General features: G+C 48.2%; 1 protein-coding gene across 1 annotated transcript in view; it reads left to right on the top strand.

Annotated features, from left to right (window-relative positions):
* The first annotated feature begins 436 nt into the window (after window positions 1-436).
* CLSTN2 (calsyntenin 2) overlaps window positions 437-18,818 on the top strand; it is a 585,388-nt gene continuing 567,006 nt past the window's right edge. Inside the window, exons 1-3 of the mRNA XM_032869258.1 lie at window positions 437-476; window positions 626-790; window positions 1,169-1,459. Coding sequence (XP_032725149.1) covers window positions 437-476; window positions 626-790; window positions 1,169-1,459 — 496 coding nt within the window. The remainder of the gene's footprint in view (window positions 477-625; window positions 791-1,168; window positions 1,460-18,818) is intronic.

The following is an 18,818-nucleotide window of genomic DNA, read 5'->3' as shown; positions in this document are numbered from 1 at the left end:
GCCTTGTAATTGCCTTTTACCGCCCTCTCTCGCTTCTCAGATGGGAAACAAAGGCTTTGAGTAAAGGACAGACAACTCTTTTTGGCCATTCGATCTAGTCCAGTGCCCAGTGGCAGAGTAATACAAGCTGTCTAGGTACTCAGTAAATGTGCTGAATCAATGAATACAAACTTTTGTTTCTATATTTCTCTATCTTATCTATTCCTTAGGAACGCTGAATTGTGTGGGATATTGACACTGCATATATGCAAATACAGTCAAGGTCTTATTCTGAGCCATTAGTTAATGTCGATTGAGTACTGTTAGGAAACTTGCATGGCCTTGGGGGTGGTGGCGGGTCGACGAGAGGTGCGTGACTTCTGCTCTCAGGGAAGTGACAGTTACTCAATGGCATGAAATGTTACAAAGCATGACGTCAGGTTACCTGGTCTTAGCTATGTGGAGTGACAACAGAAAGGTGGTAACTTCTTGCCTAGGTAACATACTGCAAGGAAGTTTATCTCCGCACTGCTGGCCCAGAACCCCAAGTTTGCCTTTCGGATCTGGTCTGCCAGCCTCTGAGAGCCACGGCTACAGCTGCACCTGCCTCTCTAAGATGGTGTGGAGTCTGGCCATTGCCCTCCAGGTCCACGGAGATTTACCCTGCCCGGCAAGTCCAGAGCAGCACTCGCGTTCTCCAGCTCTCGCGTGTGCCTGGCGCCCTCCCCAGACCAGGCGGCACAGAGCGTCCAGACGCCCGGCCAAGGGCAGGACCCGCAGCACGCCCGCCCGCCCGCCCCTCCGCACGGCTGTCAGCTCCAAGGGCGTGGCAGGGCAGGGTTCCCTCCGCCCCAGCAGACGACGCGCAGGCCCCAGGTGATCACTTTCTGCGGGGCCCCGCCATCTCTTGAGGCAGTTATTTGGGGAGCCAAAGCCGGGGCGCTGACGGGAGGGCTCCCTGCAGCCGCCCGCCGCGGTCCTCCGGGAGCCGAGTCCCGCCTGGAGCACGAGCGCCCGGAAGCGTGAGGACGCGGGTGGAAAGTTGGGGGTCGGGGCCGCGGAGCGGCGAGCGGGCAGCAGGGCCGGTGTCCGCGTCTCATGAATATGTAGGAGCCACCTCCCTCCCTCCGTGACGTCACGGGCCGTCCCGGGGTGAGCGCTGGAGCCGCTCCGGGTCCGCGCCAGTGAGCTCGGCTGCCGGCGGCGAGCGAGTGGCGCGGCAGCGGGCAGCGGAGGCCGAAGCGCAACCAGCAGGCAAAGCGAGGCGGCCGCGGCCCGGCGGGCACCGGCAGGCGAGAGCCGGCGCGGGGAGCAGGCGGCAGCGACAGCTTGTTGGCGGCGAAGGCGGCGAAGGCGGCGAGGATGCGGGCCGGAGGGCTGTGCTGGGTGCCGCTCCTGCTGGCGCTGGGCGTGGGGAGCGGCAGCAGCGGCGGCGGCGGCGGCGGGGGCAGCCGGCGGCGCCGCCTCCTCGCTGCTAAAGGTGGGTGCTGGGGAAGTTTCCTTCTCTCTGAGGGAGGCCGGGCGGGCTTACCGGTGCCAGCGCGGAGACCCCGGCTCTAGATTTGCACGCCCTCCCCCTGCCGCAGCTCCCCGGCCTCTGTGCGCTCGGGATCCCCGAAGTGAGCGCCCTGCGCCTCAGACCCTAGAGGCTCCACCTGCAGACTCTGGCCCTACCCTGGGCGGGGCCCAGGGAGGGAGGAGAAGGGGAGGTCTGAGGAGTCTGGACAACTTTGGGGGCTGTCTGCGGCGGAGTGGGGGCGTAGTGGGGGCGCAGCGGGTCCCAGCCCCGGGACTCCTTGAACAGGGCTCGGGCGCCGGGTAGAAGAGGCAGTTGTCGGCTCCGCCCTGAGGGAGGGAATCGGCCGCGGCGGGCGCCTTCGAAGGACGGAGCAGAGCGCGTTTCCAGCTCGGAGGTGGGTAGAAACTTGTAGGCTCCAGGGAAGCCCCCTCAACCCCCGGCTCGCCTCAGGCTCCCCAAGGACAGCTGAGGCTCCCCTGGGAACGCGTGCCCTCCGGGTGGGTCGCAGAGTCAGAAGTGCGGGGTATGACGCCTCCCGCTGCCTCTCCGACTCCTCTGGGGCTCCAGCCCGCGAAGGAACCCACCTGACGCCTCTTCCCCGCCCACGCGGTGCGGTGGGAGATCCTGACCTCGCGCTCCTCCCTCCCAGGAGGCAGCAAGGTCCCGGTGAACGCCTGGCGCTGTAAGGAGACAGTAGGCTGGCGAGCCGCGTGCTTTGACAGCTGTCTGGGTGCACCGGGAGGGCGCTGGGGTAGGGGCGACGGGAGGGCGGATCTGAAAGAGAAGGTCACGTGCTGGCAGGACTGCGTGGGGAGGGGAGAGGGAGGAGCAGAGAGGGAGCTGGGTGGCGGTGGGCGCTAGGGAGGCAGTAGCAGATCTGGGCTGCAGCGCCCAGCTTAGGGATAACTTGTTGATTCTTTATGCTGTTGACGAGCAGGGTGTGCGCTCGGTTTGGGGGCTGTGGCCAAATATGCAAGGTAACAAGGGGGGAACGTGATCGCTGGAATCTTGTCTGACCATCATCAGGGGTCCGAAGGGTTTGCACCTTTAGATAAACAGGTTCTCTATTAGAGGCAACCTGATTTTTCAAGCTGGCTTTGATAGCTTACCCGTGGTTCCGGGAAGGAATTTGTACCAGGTTGAATTACTCTTGGAGGGCGAGGAGAGTGAGAGGTAGACAGTTTGCCTCCTCTGGGCTTCAGAGATGCTTCTACCACAACCTGTGAATGATAAGTTTGAAAAGAATAGGAGAGTTTCTGCTTATTCTCTAACTTTACATTTTTGGTGATATGATTTTTGAAACTATTTCATAAGCAGACATCCTGTTTCTTTTCAGCAATTCAGCTCTCCCCCCCTTGAGAAACAGTTTCTTTTTTGAGAAGACAAGGAAAAACTCATTATGAAAATATCTCAAAGTGTGGTAAAAGAGTCGCTGATAGGAGGGATCATTCTGAGAGACTGTTGTTTTGGTAAAAACAAGAATTAAAAACAATGAGTTTCCAAACCTTTTGCCCTCTTTGTTAAGGAGACACTTGTTAAACAGGAAAATGACCTGTTTTTGAAGATTTTTCATTACTTTGTAGCGGAACAAATGGTATATTTATAAACAGATGTCTGCAAACGGGAGATCACAGAAAGTGAGGAAAAGGGAAAAGCTTGTTTGGGTGGAGGACCTGGTGTGCTTATGCACTGGGGAGAGTTCTCAGGTCAGAATAGAAAGCTTTGCAGAGATAGGAGAGAAAGATGAAAAAAAAAAAAATCCAGGCTCTCAGTGGTTCACGTGTATGCGTACAATTATGTTCATTTTCATCAACACTTTTCATCTTCCTCTCTTAGAATATACTCATTTTGCCGTGAAAACAAGCCATTTGTTTTTACAGTGTAAAAAGTTGATTGGCCCTTGACGAGTGAGAGTTGCCTTCTGAATCCCCCATCTCCCTTCTTTCCTATTCCAGCCACTGGGGGGCTGCAAAGAGCGCTGTTAGCTGATTTTTTTTTTTTTTTTTTAAAGACAAATGTGTAATAGTTGATCAAAACAGAGACATTTATAATAGACCGACAGTTTAGTCAGTATTTACAGGACTGACTTTCCTTATTACGATGCACTTGCATTTTACATTCCCAAATCTCATATAATCTCCGAAGAACATGAGCAATAGTAAAGATAGGCTTCGTGCTGCCACTGACTTTGCGGTTTCTAAGGTTCATATCATAATTACTCCTGTCATTGAAAAAGAGAAAAGTTAGGGAGACATGTGAAGAAGATTGAACAAAAAATATCTTTCTTCCTGCATACTATTCTGTACTCACATGTAAAAGAAAATTGGGAGCGCGGCTTCAAGTTGCCTGGCAGAGTTGAACGCACTCTCTGGACAACTATCTGGAAACACACCTTCGTAGCTTTAGGCTCCTGTAGGACGTTGTATCTGTGGTGCATGGCTCATCTTGCCTTTGTATTCCTTGCTTCTTGCTGCAGGGAATTGAGCAGCTAATTCCATACAACTATTTGGGGGTTTTCTCAGAATCACTGAACTCTTAGTGCAAACATATTCCCAATTTCTGAAATAATCCAGTGAGCAAGGAGCTATTACAACCACTTCTCTTTACTCTTTTCTATCTTGGCTACTCAAAAAAGATGAACATTCCTTGGATTCCTTGAGAAGATCGGATTCCCTTCATCCTGAATCACCTCTGGTTACTGGGCCAGGATGTGCTCACAGATCCTGTGGACGATGTTTTCAGACTAGAAGGTCACCTTCCTCTGCCTAATCCCTTCTGTTACTCATCACATGGTCAGGCTTAGCCCCAGCCTTCCCTAGGAACCTTTCCCAAATGGTCTCCCAGGTTGGTCTCCCCCAGAACACTGTGGCTCTCTCTCTGGTGTGCCTGTGCTCCTTATCTGGCCCCAGCACTGCTCTGTGAGCCTTGAGGGCTGGAATCTCATCCTGCCTCCCTAGGGCCACACAGCTGCCTGGTTTCCAAGTGTAAGCCGAGCATTCAGTAGTGATGGGCTTAGTGACTCCCCCTGTTTGCAATGGAAGTGCTTTTGTTTCTGGAAGTAGATGTTTGAGATGTTTTTTCCTATCCTATATAAAATAAAATTTGGACTTCAAGAAACTCGTGTTCTGATCCTGATCCTACTGCTTCCTAGCTAGATAATCTTAGGTAAATTAGCTAAGCTTTTTGAGCCTCAGTTTCCTTATCTATACAATAGGGATACAAAAATCTACCTTGCAGAGTGGTTGTCAGGAGAGTGCTTAGAAATATTTTAGCCCAGTTCTCGGCATGCAAATGACACTAAATACATAGTGACTGTAATTATTGATCATGTAAACACTGGGTTCTAGAGTCTGAGATTTGGTGAAATCCCCTTTTCTGACCTCTGGGCAATCCAATAGCTTTGTTCATATCTTCTCCCAACCCAAGCTCTGTTCTCTCTCTGTCTCTTTCTTTGTGTGTGTGTGTGCATGTGTGTAGAAACACTGTGTATAAATGGATGTGCATATTCACACACATTCGGCTTGAGCTGTGAAAACATTTATCACTCCCTCCAGTCTGTGGATGCCCTTGAGGCCAGGGCCCCCTTCTCGTTCATCTTAAAAGCCTTGGCACTTAGTGTAGGGCAGGCCCAGAGTAGGGACTTGGCAATGTGTGCTGTCCAAGTAAATAAGCCCATCTCCATGGACCAGGTCTGGAGGTGTGGGGCTTCTGGTCTCTGGAGGAAGAGCATCTGTGGTTGATTTGGGCTGTTAGGAGAGGTGCCTGCCCTTAGCACTTTCCTCTCAGCCCTGTTCTTCTAGGAAGCAGAGAAACATTTTGGTTTTGCTTAAGACCACCCCTCTGATGATGCCTGTTTGCATGGAAGGAGGTAACCCAAGGTATGATAACCAAATGGCAGCTTAAAACAGATGATTTTTGTTATTTGTTGTCTGGCCCACCACTAGCTGGAGCCTATGGAAATGTTTCTATTGGCATGGTAAGTTTGAGATGGACCAGAAGAGGACTGAATTGGGGGAAGGCTACTAAGCTCAAGACATGGTACTGAATAGGACAGATGGTCGCTATTTTAACCAGGTGGGGGTGCTATAATGAAAATCCTGGGAACTGGGTGACTTATAAGCAACCACAATTTATTTCAAATGGTCTGGAGGCTGGAAGTCTGAGACCAAGTTGCCAGGAGTGTCAGATTCTGGGAAGAGCCTCTTCTGGGTTGCAGACTGCTGACTTCTGATTATACCCGCACAGGGAAGAGAGCAGAGAGAAGAAGCAGGCTTTCTCCTGACTTTAATAAGAGTACTAATCCCTCTGATAATAGCTCCACCCCCATGGCCTCCTCTATCCCCAATCCCCTCCCAAAGACCCTGCCTCCTGATGCCATTACTTTGGGATTAGGGTTTCAACAAATGAATCTTGGGGGAACACAAACATTCTTCTATAACAGTCATGCTATGGGGTTTGGGGGAGCATCAGATAGAAGGTGGGGGGGCACTTGTCAGAGAAGGATACCTTGGGGGAGAGGCCAACTCAAACATGTACTGGGCCCTGTTCTTTAGCCTTATCCGCCAGTACTGCTTCTCAGTCTTCTGTTATTCTCTGTGAAGGGAAAAGAAAGATAAGGCAAGTTCCAGATATCAAAGAGCTCACACTCTGTCTAGGGCAAACATCACACATGACACGAACAATTGGAGATCTTCATAGCTGACAGGAAAGGGTAGACTGTGCACTACAGACCTCAGGAAAGTCTTGGAGGAAAGGAAGAAATTGGCAAGGATGGGAGAAGTCAGGAAAGATTTACAGAGAAAATGAAAGGGGTCTTAATGGGTGAGTAGGCACTGGGTGAGCAGATAGGAGGGGGGCAGGACAGTGAATGCAGGATAGTAAGAATGCACATGACTGGCACACAGGCAGGAGTGAAGGGGGAGCTCAGCCATGGCCAAATACATTTCTTTCTTTTTCTTTTTATTAGCTTTTTTGTTAAGAGGGGAGAGGGAGAGGGAGAGAGAGAAAGAGAATGCCAAGCAGGGTTCACAAGCCCAGCACAGAGCCTGACTCGGGGCTTGATCTCAGGAAACTGAGATCGTGACCTGAGCCGAAATCAAGAGTCAGATGCTTAACTGACTGAGCCACCCAAATGCTCCATTGTTTTTTTAGAGAGACGGAGAATACATTTCTGTATACAGATTACAGTGCTAATAAAGGAGCGAATGTTTATGGAATGCACACTATGTGCCAGGCACTTTTTTCAGCATTTCCCATGTGTCAGTTGATTTGGTCTTAACCCCAACCCTGTGATGCAGGTAGAATTGTTGTCTCATCTTTACAGAGGAGAAAATTGAGGCTCAGAGAAGCAATATAACTTGCCCAAGGTCTCACAGCTTGGAGACTGTAGAACTGAAATTTGAAGCCAGAACAGTGTGGTAGACATGGATTTCCTATGTCCCTTGGGCTGACCTACCAGAAGGATGTGATGTCTGCTCTGGGAAGGGTCTGAGTAAGGTCAGAGAGGCTCTTGCTCTGTCTGAGCCTCGCTGTCCAAGAACATTTGGGTTTCACTACAAAATTGCCAAAAGAGTAATTTTCTCTGTGAGCCTTATTCTCTGATTCACTTTGCCACAAGGAGTAAGCATGGCTTTTGTCTTCTGGCCCAGGCAGCTCGAAGCCTTCCTCACCTCCCGTCATGCTTGGCCTCAAGCAGAGAAGGCAGCTGTCTGCATTGCATGGTCCAGAGATATGCTTGCAGGGGTCTCCAGCACCAGAAATAGCTCCCTAGCTGGTCTTTCATTTGGGTTAAGTGTGGCTCTCTTCTGACTCCTTTGTTAGGCAGGCAGGGTGAAGAAAGGTTACCATGAACACTTTGAAGTGCAGTAGATATACTCGAAGGCTGGACACTGGGGAGAATAAGGAGCGGATGCCAAAAGTGAGTGTGGTCTGGGTGGGAGGGGAAGGCATAGACAGAGTAGCAGGTACCTGACAACTCATAAGGCTGCCTTTTCTTCTCATGTCACAGCATGATTACATGTGGCTGTTCTTTTCACAAATGCCCATTTTAAAGGTGGGTAAAGGAACTGTAGGGTCTGCAGCAAGAGAGTCAGAAATCAGACCAAGAGTTCTTACTGCTTAGAAGTGGTTGTGATCCAGCACCAGAGAGTCAGGTGATGTCTTGGACCATGTCACCCAAAGCCCACTTCTTCCTCTTCTTAATGGTTTTCTAATCCTTGGAACAGGGGCTTGTCCTTATAGATCCTCAGGACCTTGCTTGTCCCCAGCTCAGTGCCCTCTACTTAGATGAGTTCTCCCAGGGTCATCTCTGGCCCTGACCAATTTTTCTAGCTCGTTTTGAGGCTCACTTAATGTCTGCCTCCTCTGGGATGATCTGGGGTACCACCAGCCCCATATATGCCCAACTTCTTCTCTCCCTCCAGTATTCTGCTGTTATTCTGTCTGTGGCCTTCATTTGGATGAAGGGTCCCCCAACCACTCACCTAAGTCAGAGCCCCAGGACTCCTCCAACAAGCTTCACTCTCCCCCATCACACCCCATCCTTCATCATGTCCAGTTGATTCTACCCATAAATATCTAGAACCTTCCCATGTCTCTCCATGCTCCTTGCTACTGCCTTATTCAGGAAGGTTTGCAATGGAAGTGCTAAATTTAATTTTGACCTCCTCCTCACCCCTCCCTCACAGTGCTGTCAGGGTGGGTATCACCAACTCCAGTCCCACCAGGCCTCCAAGAAATTCCATCCCAATCATCATGAATCTATTTTTCACCATGCATGCTAGGGCCTGGCAGGGCCCCAGGGTTTTCAGAATAGCTTTGCACCCTTGGAATGACTTCAAGCTTCTGTCTGTCACAGGCTGCCCCTTGTGACATTCACTGTCTGAACACTTGGGCCCTCCATGTCCCTGGCTCTCTACTTACACAGGCAGCAGAGTCTTTGCTGCCACTGGGACTCTAATACTGGAAGTCCAATTCCTACCTCACATTTTGTAGCCACTGCCCTGGCATGGGAAGGGGTAGGGTGGGGAGGAGAGAGGGAATAGGATACCAGTTTTTGTCCTAGAGGAAAGCAGCCCTTCTCCCACCTTCTGCTTCTTCCATCCCTTCCACGACCCCTTCTAGCAGCTCAGATAGCCCTAGAACAACAGCTAGGACAGGAAGCATCTGCAGAGGACTTCTGCCTGTACTCTTACAACCCAAGCCTCCTCTGAAGTGGGGATGCATGAGGGCCCAGTTGCCTTCTGAGAACAGGGAGTCTCACCCCTGACCACAGTTTCTCTCAAGATAGTTCCCAACTCTGCAGCCTTCCATAAAAGTTGATGGTTTTCCCTTCACTTCTCATCGGGCCTCTTCTCAAAGAATTTTCCAGCAATTTCCAGACAGCAAATAAGACCATCTACCAAGAGCTGACTATGCTCGAGGCACTGCTCTGAGTGTTTTCTAGGTATTAATACTCCTTTCCTTCTAGCCACTCCACTAGATGTGTGCTCTTATCATCCCTGTTTTAAAGGTGAGAAAACCAAGGCCAGGAAAGTTAAGCTACTTACCCAGTTCACCCAGCTAGTAAAACAGTAGAGCTGGAGGGGTGCCTGGGTGGCTCTGGGTTAAGCCTCTGCCTTCAGCTCAGGTCATGATCTCAGGGTCCTGGGATGGAGCCCCACATCAGACTCTTTGCTCAGCGGGGAGCCTGCTTCCCCCTCTCTCTCTGCCTGCCTCTCTGCCTATTTGTGATCATTGTCTGTCAAATAAATAAATAAAATCTTAAAAAAAAAAATCAGAGCTGGAGCTGGGATTTGAATCCGCCAAGTCTCATTTCAGCGTCTGTCCTCTCCTCTGCTGTGTTAGTGATTCTCAACCCTGAGTGCACAGCGGAACCACCTGTGACAGTTGTTAAACTAGTGCTGATGCCTGGAACCCAGCCCCGGAGACTCTGCTGCCATTGCTCTAGGCTAGGACCTGGGATTTCCTTTAAAGCTCTCACGTCTTTCTTTCTTTCCTTCTTTCTCTCTCTTTTAAATTTTATTTATTTATTTGAGAGAGAGAGGGAGAGAGAGCATGTACAAGCAGGGTGGAGGGGCAGAGGTAGAGGGAGAAGCAGACTCCCTGCCTAGCAGGGAGCCCACGCTGGGCTGGATCCCAGGACTCAGATGATGAGCTGAGCCGAAGGCAGACCTTAACCGGCTGAACTGCCTGGTGCCCCAAAGCTCTCAGGTATTTCTGATGCCCAGCCAAGTCTGAGGAGCACTCACACTGGCTACTAACAGTTCCCCAAGGAACCGCTTTGTTCCTTTACGTGGGTTGTAAGGCTGCTTCTGGGTGGGGACTTTGTTCCTCTATATTTTACCACCTCCAGTTTCCCCTATCCAATTGCCTGTTGCCTTCCTGCCTCCCCAGGCAGACTATGAACCCCTCCAGGGAAAGACCCCTGGTCACCTCTGTGTGTCCACTGTCTGGCACTGTGTGAGGTCCATAGTGAATGGACAGTGTGGAGGGAGTAAATGTGCCCCAGGTTGATGCCAACCACGCTGGCTGCAAGTCCCTCTGGGCTGTGCCCTCTTGATTCTCCTGGTGGGTGCCCCTTCGTGCCCTTGGTCGCTGCTAGGAACTGCTCATTGGGCCTCTCCCCTTTAGTTATCTATCTTTCCAAACCAATTAACAGCATTACTTTGCAAAAATTGAAAACACTCCGCTCTACGGATGAGTCAGGAGAACATTAGCCACACTAAAATGTGTGAGGGCATCACGTTCAGCCCATGCCACTGGAATTCTCGCCGAGAAAGGCTATAGGTGCCACTAAAAATGCTTCAGTGGCTGAAATTTGACAAATTTTGCTGATTAAAAAAAAAAAATGAAACAACGCACGCACACATCCTTTTTGTGACTTCTACCACTTTGCGTGTCCGTGGTATCTATTGTAGTGTATAGTGAAGCCGATCTGCGGTCTTCAAACTGGTGTGACAACAGTCACTGTGGAGAAAGGAAGTTTTGTGACCTGGACCCACTGCTCAGTGTGGGTCTTGGGGGCAACCATTCACCCCCTGGGGTGGCTTTTTGCCACCTCCCTCCTTTACTCAGGAGCATTCTGGTATCCACCTTGAAGTGCCTCTAAATGCCTTTTGAAAGGATAAAGTACCTACAAAAGACGGTGATCAGATTTAAGAAATCTGTTTTGAGACTTTGGGACTCAACTCCCCCCCCCCCCCCAACAAAATCCTGCATCCTTTTCCTTTTCTACGGCCTTACCTCTTTAGTTAAGGATATTTTCAGGAGAAGTTTGAATTTAGTGTTAAGTCCCTTCCTGGCTCTTTGATGTACAGCCTGCACGTGTCACACAGCTGGCGGTCACCATGGTTACCCAAGAATGCAGCAGCTGCAGGTCCATAAATTTTCGGGGAAGAACCATTCAAAACTGTTAATACTATGTTAAGTTGATGTGTCGTTTTTCCAATTTGCATGGATAACTGCATTGCAGCAAATTAATTAAAACAGATAAATGTTAATCTAATGCATGTCTCCTTGTAATTAATGAAATATAGACATTACAGGGGTGTTTGATTTATTGTTTTAATTTATAAAATGCTGAATTCTCCTATAAAGTAAGATATAGTAATAGGAGAAGCTGACCCATATATAACATTAGGAAAAATAATCACATTTCTGTAAATTAATCACTCTCTAAAAGGATATAGTTCATTAACACCATGAACTGAAAGTGTTAGATGTAAATTAGATTAACCTTTTTAGTGACACTTCCATTTATATTGCGTATTCTCTTCAAACTCAAAGCACTTTACATATATTAATTCAATTAACCCTCCCCAGACCCTTGTTAAGTAAGTACATATATCAAAGTTGGAAGAGAGGAGAAATGAAACCCTTCAAAGATATTGAAGATGCATTATTTATGATTTCCTCTGTAGCAGTACAGTTTATCCTGGACTTAGGGAGCTTGAGAACATGGGTGGGTATTCAGGCTCGCTTTCTGGGCTGCCAGGAAACACTTAGCATGTCACTCTGTACCTGAAGCTGGAGATGCTTCTGCCTGATGCTCAGGCCAGATGCTCTAAAGAAACTTCTGCCTACTGCCTAAAAGGTACCCCAGCGGCCCTGGGTTTGGCTGCCAACAGGGCATCGCCAAGTGGGTGCGGGTGACGAGAACTTAGTATCCACTCAGGCATCCAGAAGGTCACCTTCCCGTTCGCGGGCTGCTGCCTCACCTTTAACCTCCTCTTGATCATCCAGACATTGAGGATGGGCTGGTCAACAAGACTTTGGGATGTCAATGGGAGAAGAAACAGGAGTTACAGGGACATGGAAATGGGGTCTAACCTTCCATTTGGTCTGCTGTAGATGTAACTCGTGGTTCCACACCTACCATGGGCAATGTTAACCCAAAGGAATGAATCACTAATGGTTAGATAGGATAGAACAGGTTTGGAGTGTGAGAGATTCTTTTCCCTGCCTCCTGAGTTAGAAAGTCACTTACTCTGATCCTCTAGGCCCACAGCAAGGGCAGTTTAAGTCCACACAGTCCTAGAATTTCAGCTCATTGTGCTCTGCCAGCATTTCCTGGCACACATCTCTTTGCTGTAAACTGCCCCAGCTTCTTCCCTCCAGACCCTGTCTGGGAGGGATTAACAATCAGTACTTAGAGCCAAGGGTTAAAAGACAAGCCATCACTCAGAAATTCACAGAAGCTCTGGGGAATGAAAGGAAGTATTGAGTTTGCAGTTCATGGGATTTTAACACCCTTCCTCTCTCCCCACTCCCTCCCTCCCTCCCTCCCTCCCTCCCTCCCTCCCTCCCTCCCTTCTCTCCCTCTTTCCTGCCTTCCTTCCCACCCCATCCCTCCTTCATCCCTCCTTCCTTCCTTCACTCCTTCCTTCCTTAACTCCTTTCTTCCCTCTTTCCTTTCCTCCTTCCCTCCTCCCTTCCCTCCCTCTCTTCCTTCCTTCCCTCCCTCCCTGCTTCTTTCTCTCCCTCCTCCCTCCTTCCCTCTGTTCATTCCTTCCTTCTTTCCTTCCCTCCTTTCTTTCCTTTTTCAGTGTTGTTTTTATTTTGTTTGCTTGTTTTTATGGGACGATGAATAATCACTTGGAGTAGGAGAGAAGGCTCTCTCCCTCTCTCTCTCTCATCCCTTATTCATAATAAGAATAAAAAGAATAAAGAATAAAAAGAATAAAAAGAATTTCACCTTCAAGACTTTCACCTTCAAGAATCACCTCCTTGAATTTCACCTTCAAGACTTAGATTTCACCTTCCTGGCTTATTTTGGCCATTTTTTTCTAAAGGAAAGCCAATGATTTCAACTTTATTATACCATCATCAGAAATACCAAGATGGTTGTATTTTGCTTATTAATTTTAAAATTTAGGACTTTTTAGTGATTTGTTCTTCTTTTAGTTAGATACCATGAATATGGCTTTTTTTTTTTTTCTCTCACGCCTTTTTTCTCTTTGAACAAACCCCTGCCTCCTTTCCACCCTAATTTTTCATTGGTAGATCTCAGCCCTCCTACCTAGAGGAATTCAAGTCAGAGACCAGCCAGGGATCTTTGCTTGAAACTGTAGCTTTTCCTGGAGTTTTGCTTCCAGGCTTGTCCCACCACTGCTTTGTTGCAGAGCCCATGGGGGAAAAGGTTAAGGGCTGACAGAATTGTTGAGTCCCCCTTCAGCACCTGTGTCATTCCACCTTTTCCCTACCCTTCAATAACTCTTCCTGCTAACCCCTACCCTGCTGGGGTCTCTCTTACCAAGACCTTGGGGACACGAAGGTCTGCTTTTGGAGGTAGGATTTGGCTACTTTCTGGAGCCACTCTTTGAAATACTATGAATAATCGTAAGAATCATTCTCATCCTCATCTTACAGTTTGTTTTCTTAATCCAATGGACAAGGGGATGAAGTGTTTTTAGAAAACTTTGCCACTTCTAGGGGTCAAAACTACCTACTCTTACTAAAGATGGAGGACTTACTATGTGGCCACGGCTTCAAAACAAGTCACGTTTCTCACACCTCCAACCAGATGGGCTCCTGTGTAGGAGATTTGGGGCCACAGGGACTCCTACCCAAGTTTACAAGACACTGGGAGCTAAAGCTCAACTTACATCATCTTATCAGAGAGGAAACACATGTGACTGACTTTCCAGGACACTAAGGTAATGAGACAATGATGCGTGGTCTCATTTGGTGATGTTTGCATTTAGGAAGAGAGAATACTGCTCCACTGTAAGGTTAAGCAGTCACACCTTGGTGGCATTTAGGGCAGCATGGTGGGATGTCTGGAGGGTGTGGAGAACGTGTGAAGCAGATGGGTCTCTGTCATGGCGCTCAAACCCTATTAGAGTGCTATTAGTTCCTGTGCCCAAATTGTGTACATGAGTCTATGAGACATAACTTCTGTCATCTCAAAGCTGGCAGTGGCTGGCTACAGATCCTTAGGAAACTGGGCTCCTGCCTGTGCTGGCTTCCAGCACTGGTGGGTTTTGAGTGTCTTGTCAGCCATGGGTCCTGGCATGAGACAACCTGGTGCTTAGTGTGGACAGCATCTGCAGCTGTGAACCCCGGTTTCCTGCCTTGTGGGGTCTTCTTGTGCCTCTGTGCGGCTGCATGCCATGCCCCATCCGTTGCCCTCCTTTTGCCTGCCTGGCAGCCTGGCAGCAGCCCTCTCGGTGGGCACGTCTTCTGGGAATCCATCCCTGTGCACCCTTTGGCCAACCCTCCCCCATACGTAGCTGCCATACAGACCTCCACAGTGGCACTTACTACATTGTATTGTCACCTGCTGCTTGCCCCTCACTAAACTGTGCATTTTTCAAGATCAGTATCTCTGATGTCCTCATTCCTATGCCCCCAGAAGTTTAAGGTATAGGGTGGGTGGATGAGTGATGTCTGGAGCTCCCTGGAACCCCAGCTCTTTGCAAGACTGGGATGGAATTTTCCTTGATTTAGCTTTCTCCTTCATTCCCGTGGATGCCCAGTGCCCATCTTCCCAGGGCAGACATACCAGAGTAGGGCTGGTGAAGCAGGATGATTTGGTTAGGAAAGGTCAGTATTGCAGGCCAGGCAGGGGTTCTCCCTGGCATGTACTGGTGCATTCCAGGATGAGGAGATGGAGCTGGGCTGGAGGTGGGGGACCTGCTGGGTGTGAGATAGGCTAGGTGGCTGCTCATTAGCACCCTGGGGCCGATGATGCTGGGGTCCATCGCCAGAGTGTATCTTCTTCTGGGATAAGTAATGTAAATTACCTTTCCCATCAGTGAAATAGCTTAGTCATAAGCTCCATCTTTAATCTATAGCATTGAACACTGCACATTCGGGAGGACACCTTCCGTCTCTGAACTGATGAGAATTTTGTTGTGACCATGGGCTGCTGTGGGTCTAACACTCTCCCCACCACACTTTTCTGTGTCACCCTGTGGATCCTGTGTGTTCCCATCAGCATTCTCTTAAACTCTAAATCATAGAAGTCTTATGTATGTAAGTCATGGCTTCTTTTCCAATTAGGTTGTTAAAAGCACTTTGATATGATATCAGATACATGGGTATGTAGAGGCAAGGATGAAGTTTTGAGTAGGAAAAGCTTTGTCATCAGTTGAAATGGGACAGCTCCACAGGATGAGGCCCATGGAGTTCTCCCACCACAGCCAGGGATGCAGGCGAGCAGGAAGAGGGGTAGACTTCTAGATGTGCTGAGATTTCTAGGCTGTGCATGTAGTCCACAAAAAAATGAGCAAATGGGAATCTCTCCAAAGTCAGAACATTTCCTTCTAGATCCAAGGATATACTGGTTTGTACTGAGCATTAAAGCTTTGGCACTGTGCACAGGGAAACCCCACCCACCTTCCCTATCTAGACCAAAACCTAGAACTATTGGGACTGGCTTTGGAAAGAAAAGCTCCTGGGTAGGGAGGGTGGCCAGGGATGTGAGCTATGAAGCAAGGGTGGAGCAGGTGAGTAACAGCTCTGATTCTGACCCTGACATCTCCCTTCTAGAAGCAGCGATTTTTGTTTTTTGTTTTTTGTTTTTTTCTGTGATTAAGGCTGCCATTCCCTGCATGGGCTGGGGTAGGGACCCAGAGTGGAAAGAGAGACCCTCTTCCTGGAACTCTGGCTCAAGTGGGAATATTTCCTTTTATTCCCACATCAAGGCTAGAGCTTGGACCCAATTGGGTTTTACTAAAGTCTGAGGATCCATAATAGTGACATACACTGAAAGGATTATGAATCTAGACCACGTGTTTACATCCCTGTCTGAACCAGTGGCCTCTTCTTACAAAAAATATTTTTGTAGTGCCCCCATTATTATCCTGGAATGGAATTTACTGATTTTATTACTTGCTTATATACATAATTTAACAAATCAGTGAAACGCCTTAACTGAAATTTAAAGGAACTCAAAGGAAAACATATACTAAAATAATGTGTGATGTCCTGAGCCCAACTCTACTGGAGGAAGTAGTGAATTAGATGCTTGCTGTGAATCCCATAGCTGTAAACGCACAAGGATCCAGGTGTGTTGTATTGGCAATTCAAATGTCATGGGCAGTATTGAGGTGATGGAATGTTTAGAAATGGTGAGGTATTTCTGGTGAGGTCCTGAACAAGACCGAGTACACTCTAGCCTCAATTTATAGGATGGCTGTATTCCTGGAAAACTCGGGGTTTATTAAAGCTACACAAAGAATATTTAGCTGACCTACTCCAGTGCCACTGGCATAAGGAAGAGACTGTGGAGCTCTACATGATGTGCTGGGGAACATTCAACCCAAGAGATGTTGACACCTGTGACACATTCACTCATTCACTTACAAATTCCCAGTTCTGGGCTCCTGGGTGGCTCAGTCAGTCAAGTGCCTGCCTTTGGCTCAGGTCGTGATCTCAGGGTCCTGGGACTGAGTCCCACATTGGGCTTCCTGCTCTGTGGGGAGTTTGCTTCTCCTTCTCCCTCTGCTCCTCCTCTCTGCTCATTCTCTCTCTCTTTCTCAGATAAATAAAATCTTAAAAAAAAAAAAAACCAAAACAAACAAAAAAAACCCAAATTCCCAGTTTTAGGAGACACCAAAGATGGATCCCATATGGGCTTGGAGGCTGAAATTACTCTGCAGGGTAGATAATTTCTGGAACTATAGTCTTTCTGGGTGCCTTTTGGGGAAAAAAGAGAGAATGCCACCTGGACGATTGAAAGAAGTTGTCACATTTCACAAGAAGATCTCAAGAATAAGACTTACCAGTGAGATGTGTTGGAAGGCCTCATAAAGCCCATAAACCATGTGCTGGAACATTATTTAGGCCAAGGAAAGAGGACTGCTACTTTGCCTCATTAAGTATAGAGATATCCCTTGGTCTTTCCCCTCTCCTGCTTCTCTACTCCATAAGCAGGAGAGCAGGTTGGAGGGGAAGGGGAAGACTACACTTGGCCCCTCCATCAGAGACTAGGGAATGCCTTGTCCTTGTAGTGGGACAGGGAGAATAGATTTTCGGATCAGATAGGAGATTGATGTTAAAAATGACCTGGATTTAGCCTTAGTAATGGAAAGGAAATGATAAGCTGTGGAATTGGGCTGGAGTATCTTTGAGTCAGTTTCCATCCAGTGGGAAAGAGGAGGTTGACATAGTGTGGTAGAGGGCAAAAATAACAACACTTTATGTTTATAGCCCAATGGATTAAACTCCAACAAACAAGATAGAGAACTTATTACGGTCAGCACTAATATTTCAGAGTTAAAACACTGGTCTCCTGGATGGAAAATTCTTCTGTAGTGTTCTCACTGATAATGTAGAAGATGAGGGTTTTTATTGTGTTTTGTTTTTAATCCCTAGGTATCTTGTTTTTCTACCTTCCTTTACATAAGCTTGAGGTGTTACAAAGAGAGAGGCTGAATTGCCAAAGAGTGTGTCAGTAACTTTGAGATGAAAATGCATTTTAGTATTTTGATTTAATAGGAAATGGTATATCCCCTTAATAAGTAGTTCAGTGACATTTGGTAGTTCAGTAATATTTGACTTGGAGTGGAGTTTATAAAAATTTCAACCCAGCAGTAACTTCAGGGCACTAAGGGATGTATGTATTTCTGAAATGAGAAGACCTGGTTGACATTCTGATTCTAAAATCAACATCATCTCTTATTCGTCACCATATTTTCAATTATAATGGACTATAAGCTGTGAATTTAAAAGCAGCTTCCCAGCAAGCTTCCACACAGACCCAGCTTGTGTGGAATAAAGAGGAGAGCCTGGGTGGGAGGGAGAATTCTCACGCCCACTCTTCCAACTTAACTACTTAAACTAAAATGCTTCCTTCTCCCCGGCCCCCCACTCATTTAGGCCCCCGAAACACGCACATTGGTTCCTTGGGGATTTTTTTGAAAGTGGAATCTTCTCTAACTTCCTGGGGAATTTACATACCGATTTGCCTGAAATGATTGAACTTGGGAAAGGTAAAATCAAGGCAGTAAAAGCCCGAGGTTGTATGAAATACCTCTGACAGCCAGACAAAACTATTTCTAACAGAGAACTTGGGGAGTAAAACAAGTGTCTAGGGCATGGTGTTCTGTTATCTCTCTGGCATTTCAAGGTAAATTCAGACCTTCTCTACTTGTTTGTTTCCTATTTCAGCATCCTCTCACTCTCCAAGTAAAAAAATGCCCTCCATGGATTGTGTCCAGTTCCAGGTGTGGTGCTCATTGGCAGCAGTTAAGGTCAGGGCGTTACTAAGGCAATCCTAGGGTGCAGTGGTTTCGTGGAGTACTGGTTTCGTTTTGTTTGGTTTTTGCCAGGAGGCTCGGAAGCAGACCTTGCTACAACAGATCATGGTCACAAAGCTGGGTCTGCGATGGCCCCCTTGGGGGGGTGTCGCTGGGTCTGCGATGGCCCCCCCCATTCAGCAGGGCCAGAGGAATAGGACAGTTACTGAGTTAGGTAGAACCTGCTACCAGTGGCTTGGAATCAGGGCCCTCCTTCCCAGAGGGGATGTGCAGTCCAGGCTGGAGCTTATGGCGTGTTTTGTCCCCCTCTTCAACATTCATTGTTATCAGGCATGTTTTGACCCCTTTTTCAACATGCATTGTTATCAGACTTAGTGTGATGCAGGCTGGATGGATGGATGAGACAGTAGCCATGAGGGTGGGGAGAGGGGATTCATGTGGCCATGGACGTGATTGTAAGAGACACCAGCAGTGCTCCTGCCATTTTCATGCATTCAAGCTCTGCTTCCAGCACCTGTGGCCCTTTGCCTTTCTTCCTTGCCAGGTTCTTCCTGGCCATGAGAGTTTTCTCTGCCTATATGTGTGCCAGGTCAGAAGACCAGGGAATTTACAATTCC

This window comes from Lontra canadensis, unplaced genomic scaffold (assembly GCF_010015895.1).
Source record: "Lontra canadensis isolate GAN:19392208 unplaced genomic scaffold, GSC_riverotter_1.0 scaffold38, whole genome shotgun sequence".
NCBI lineage: Eukaryota > Metazoa > Chordata > Mammalia > Carnivora > Mustelidae > Lontra > Lontra canadensis.
Note: the sequence above shows the minus strand (reverse complement) of the source record. Positions and strands in the feature narration are given on the sequence as shown.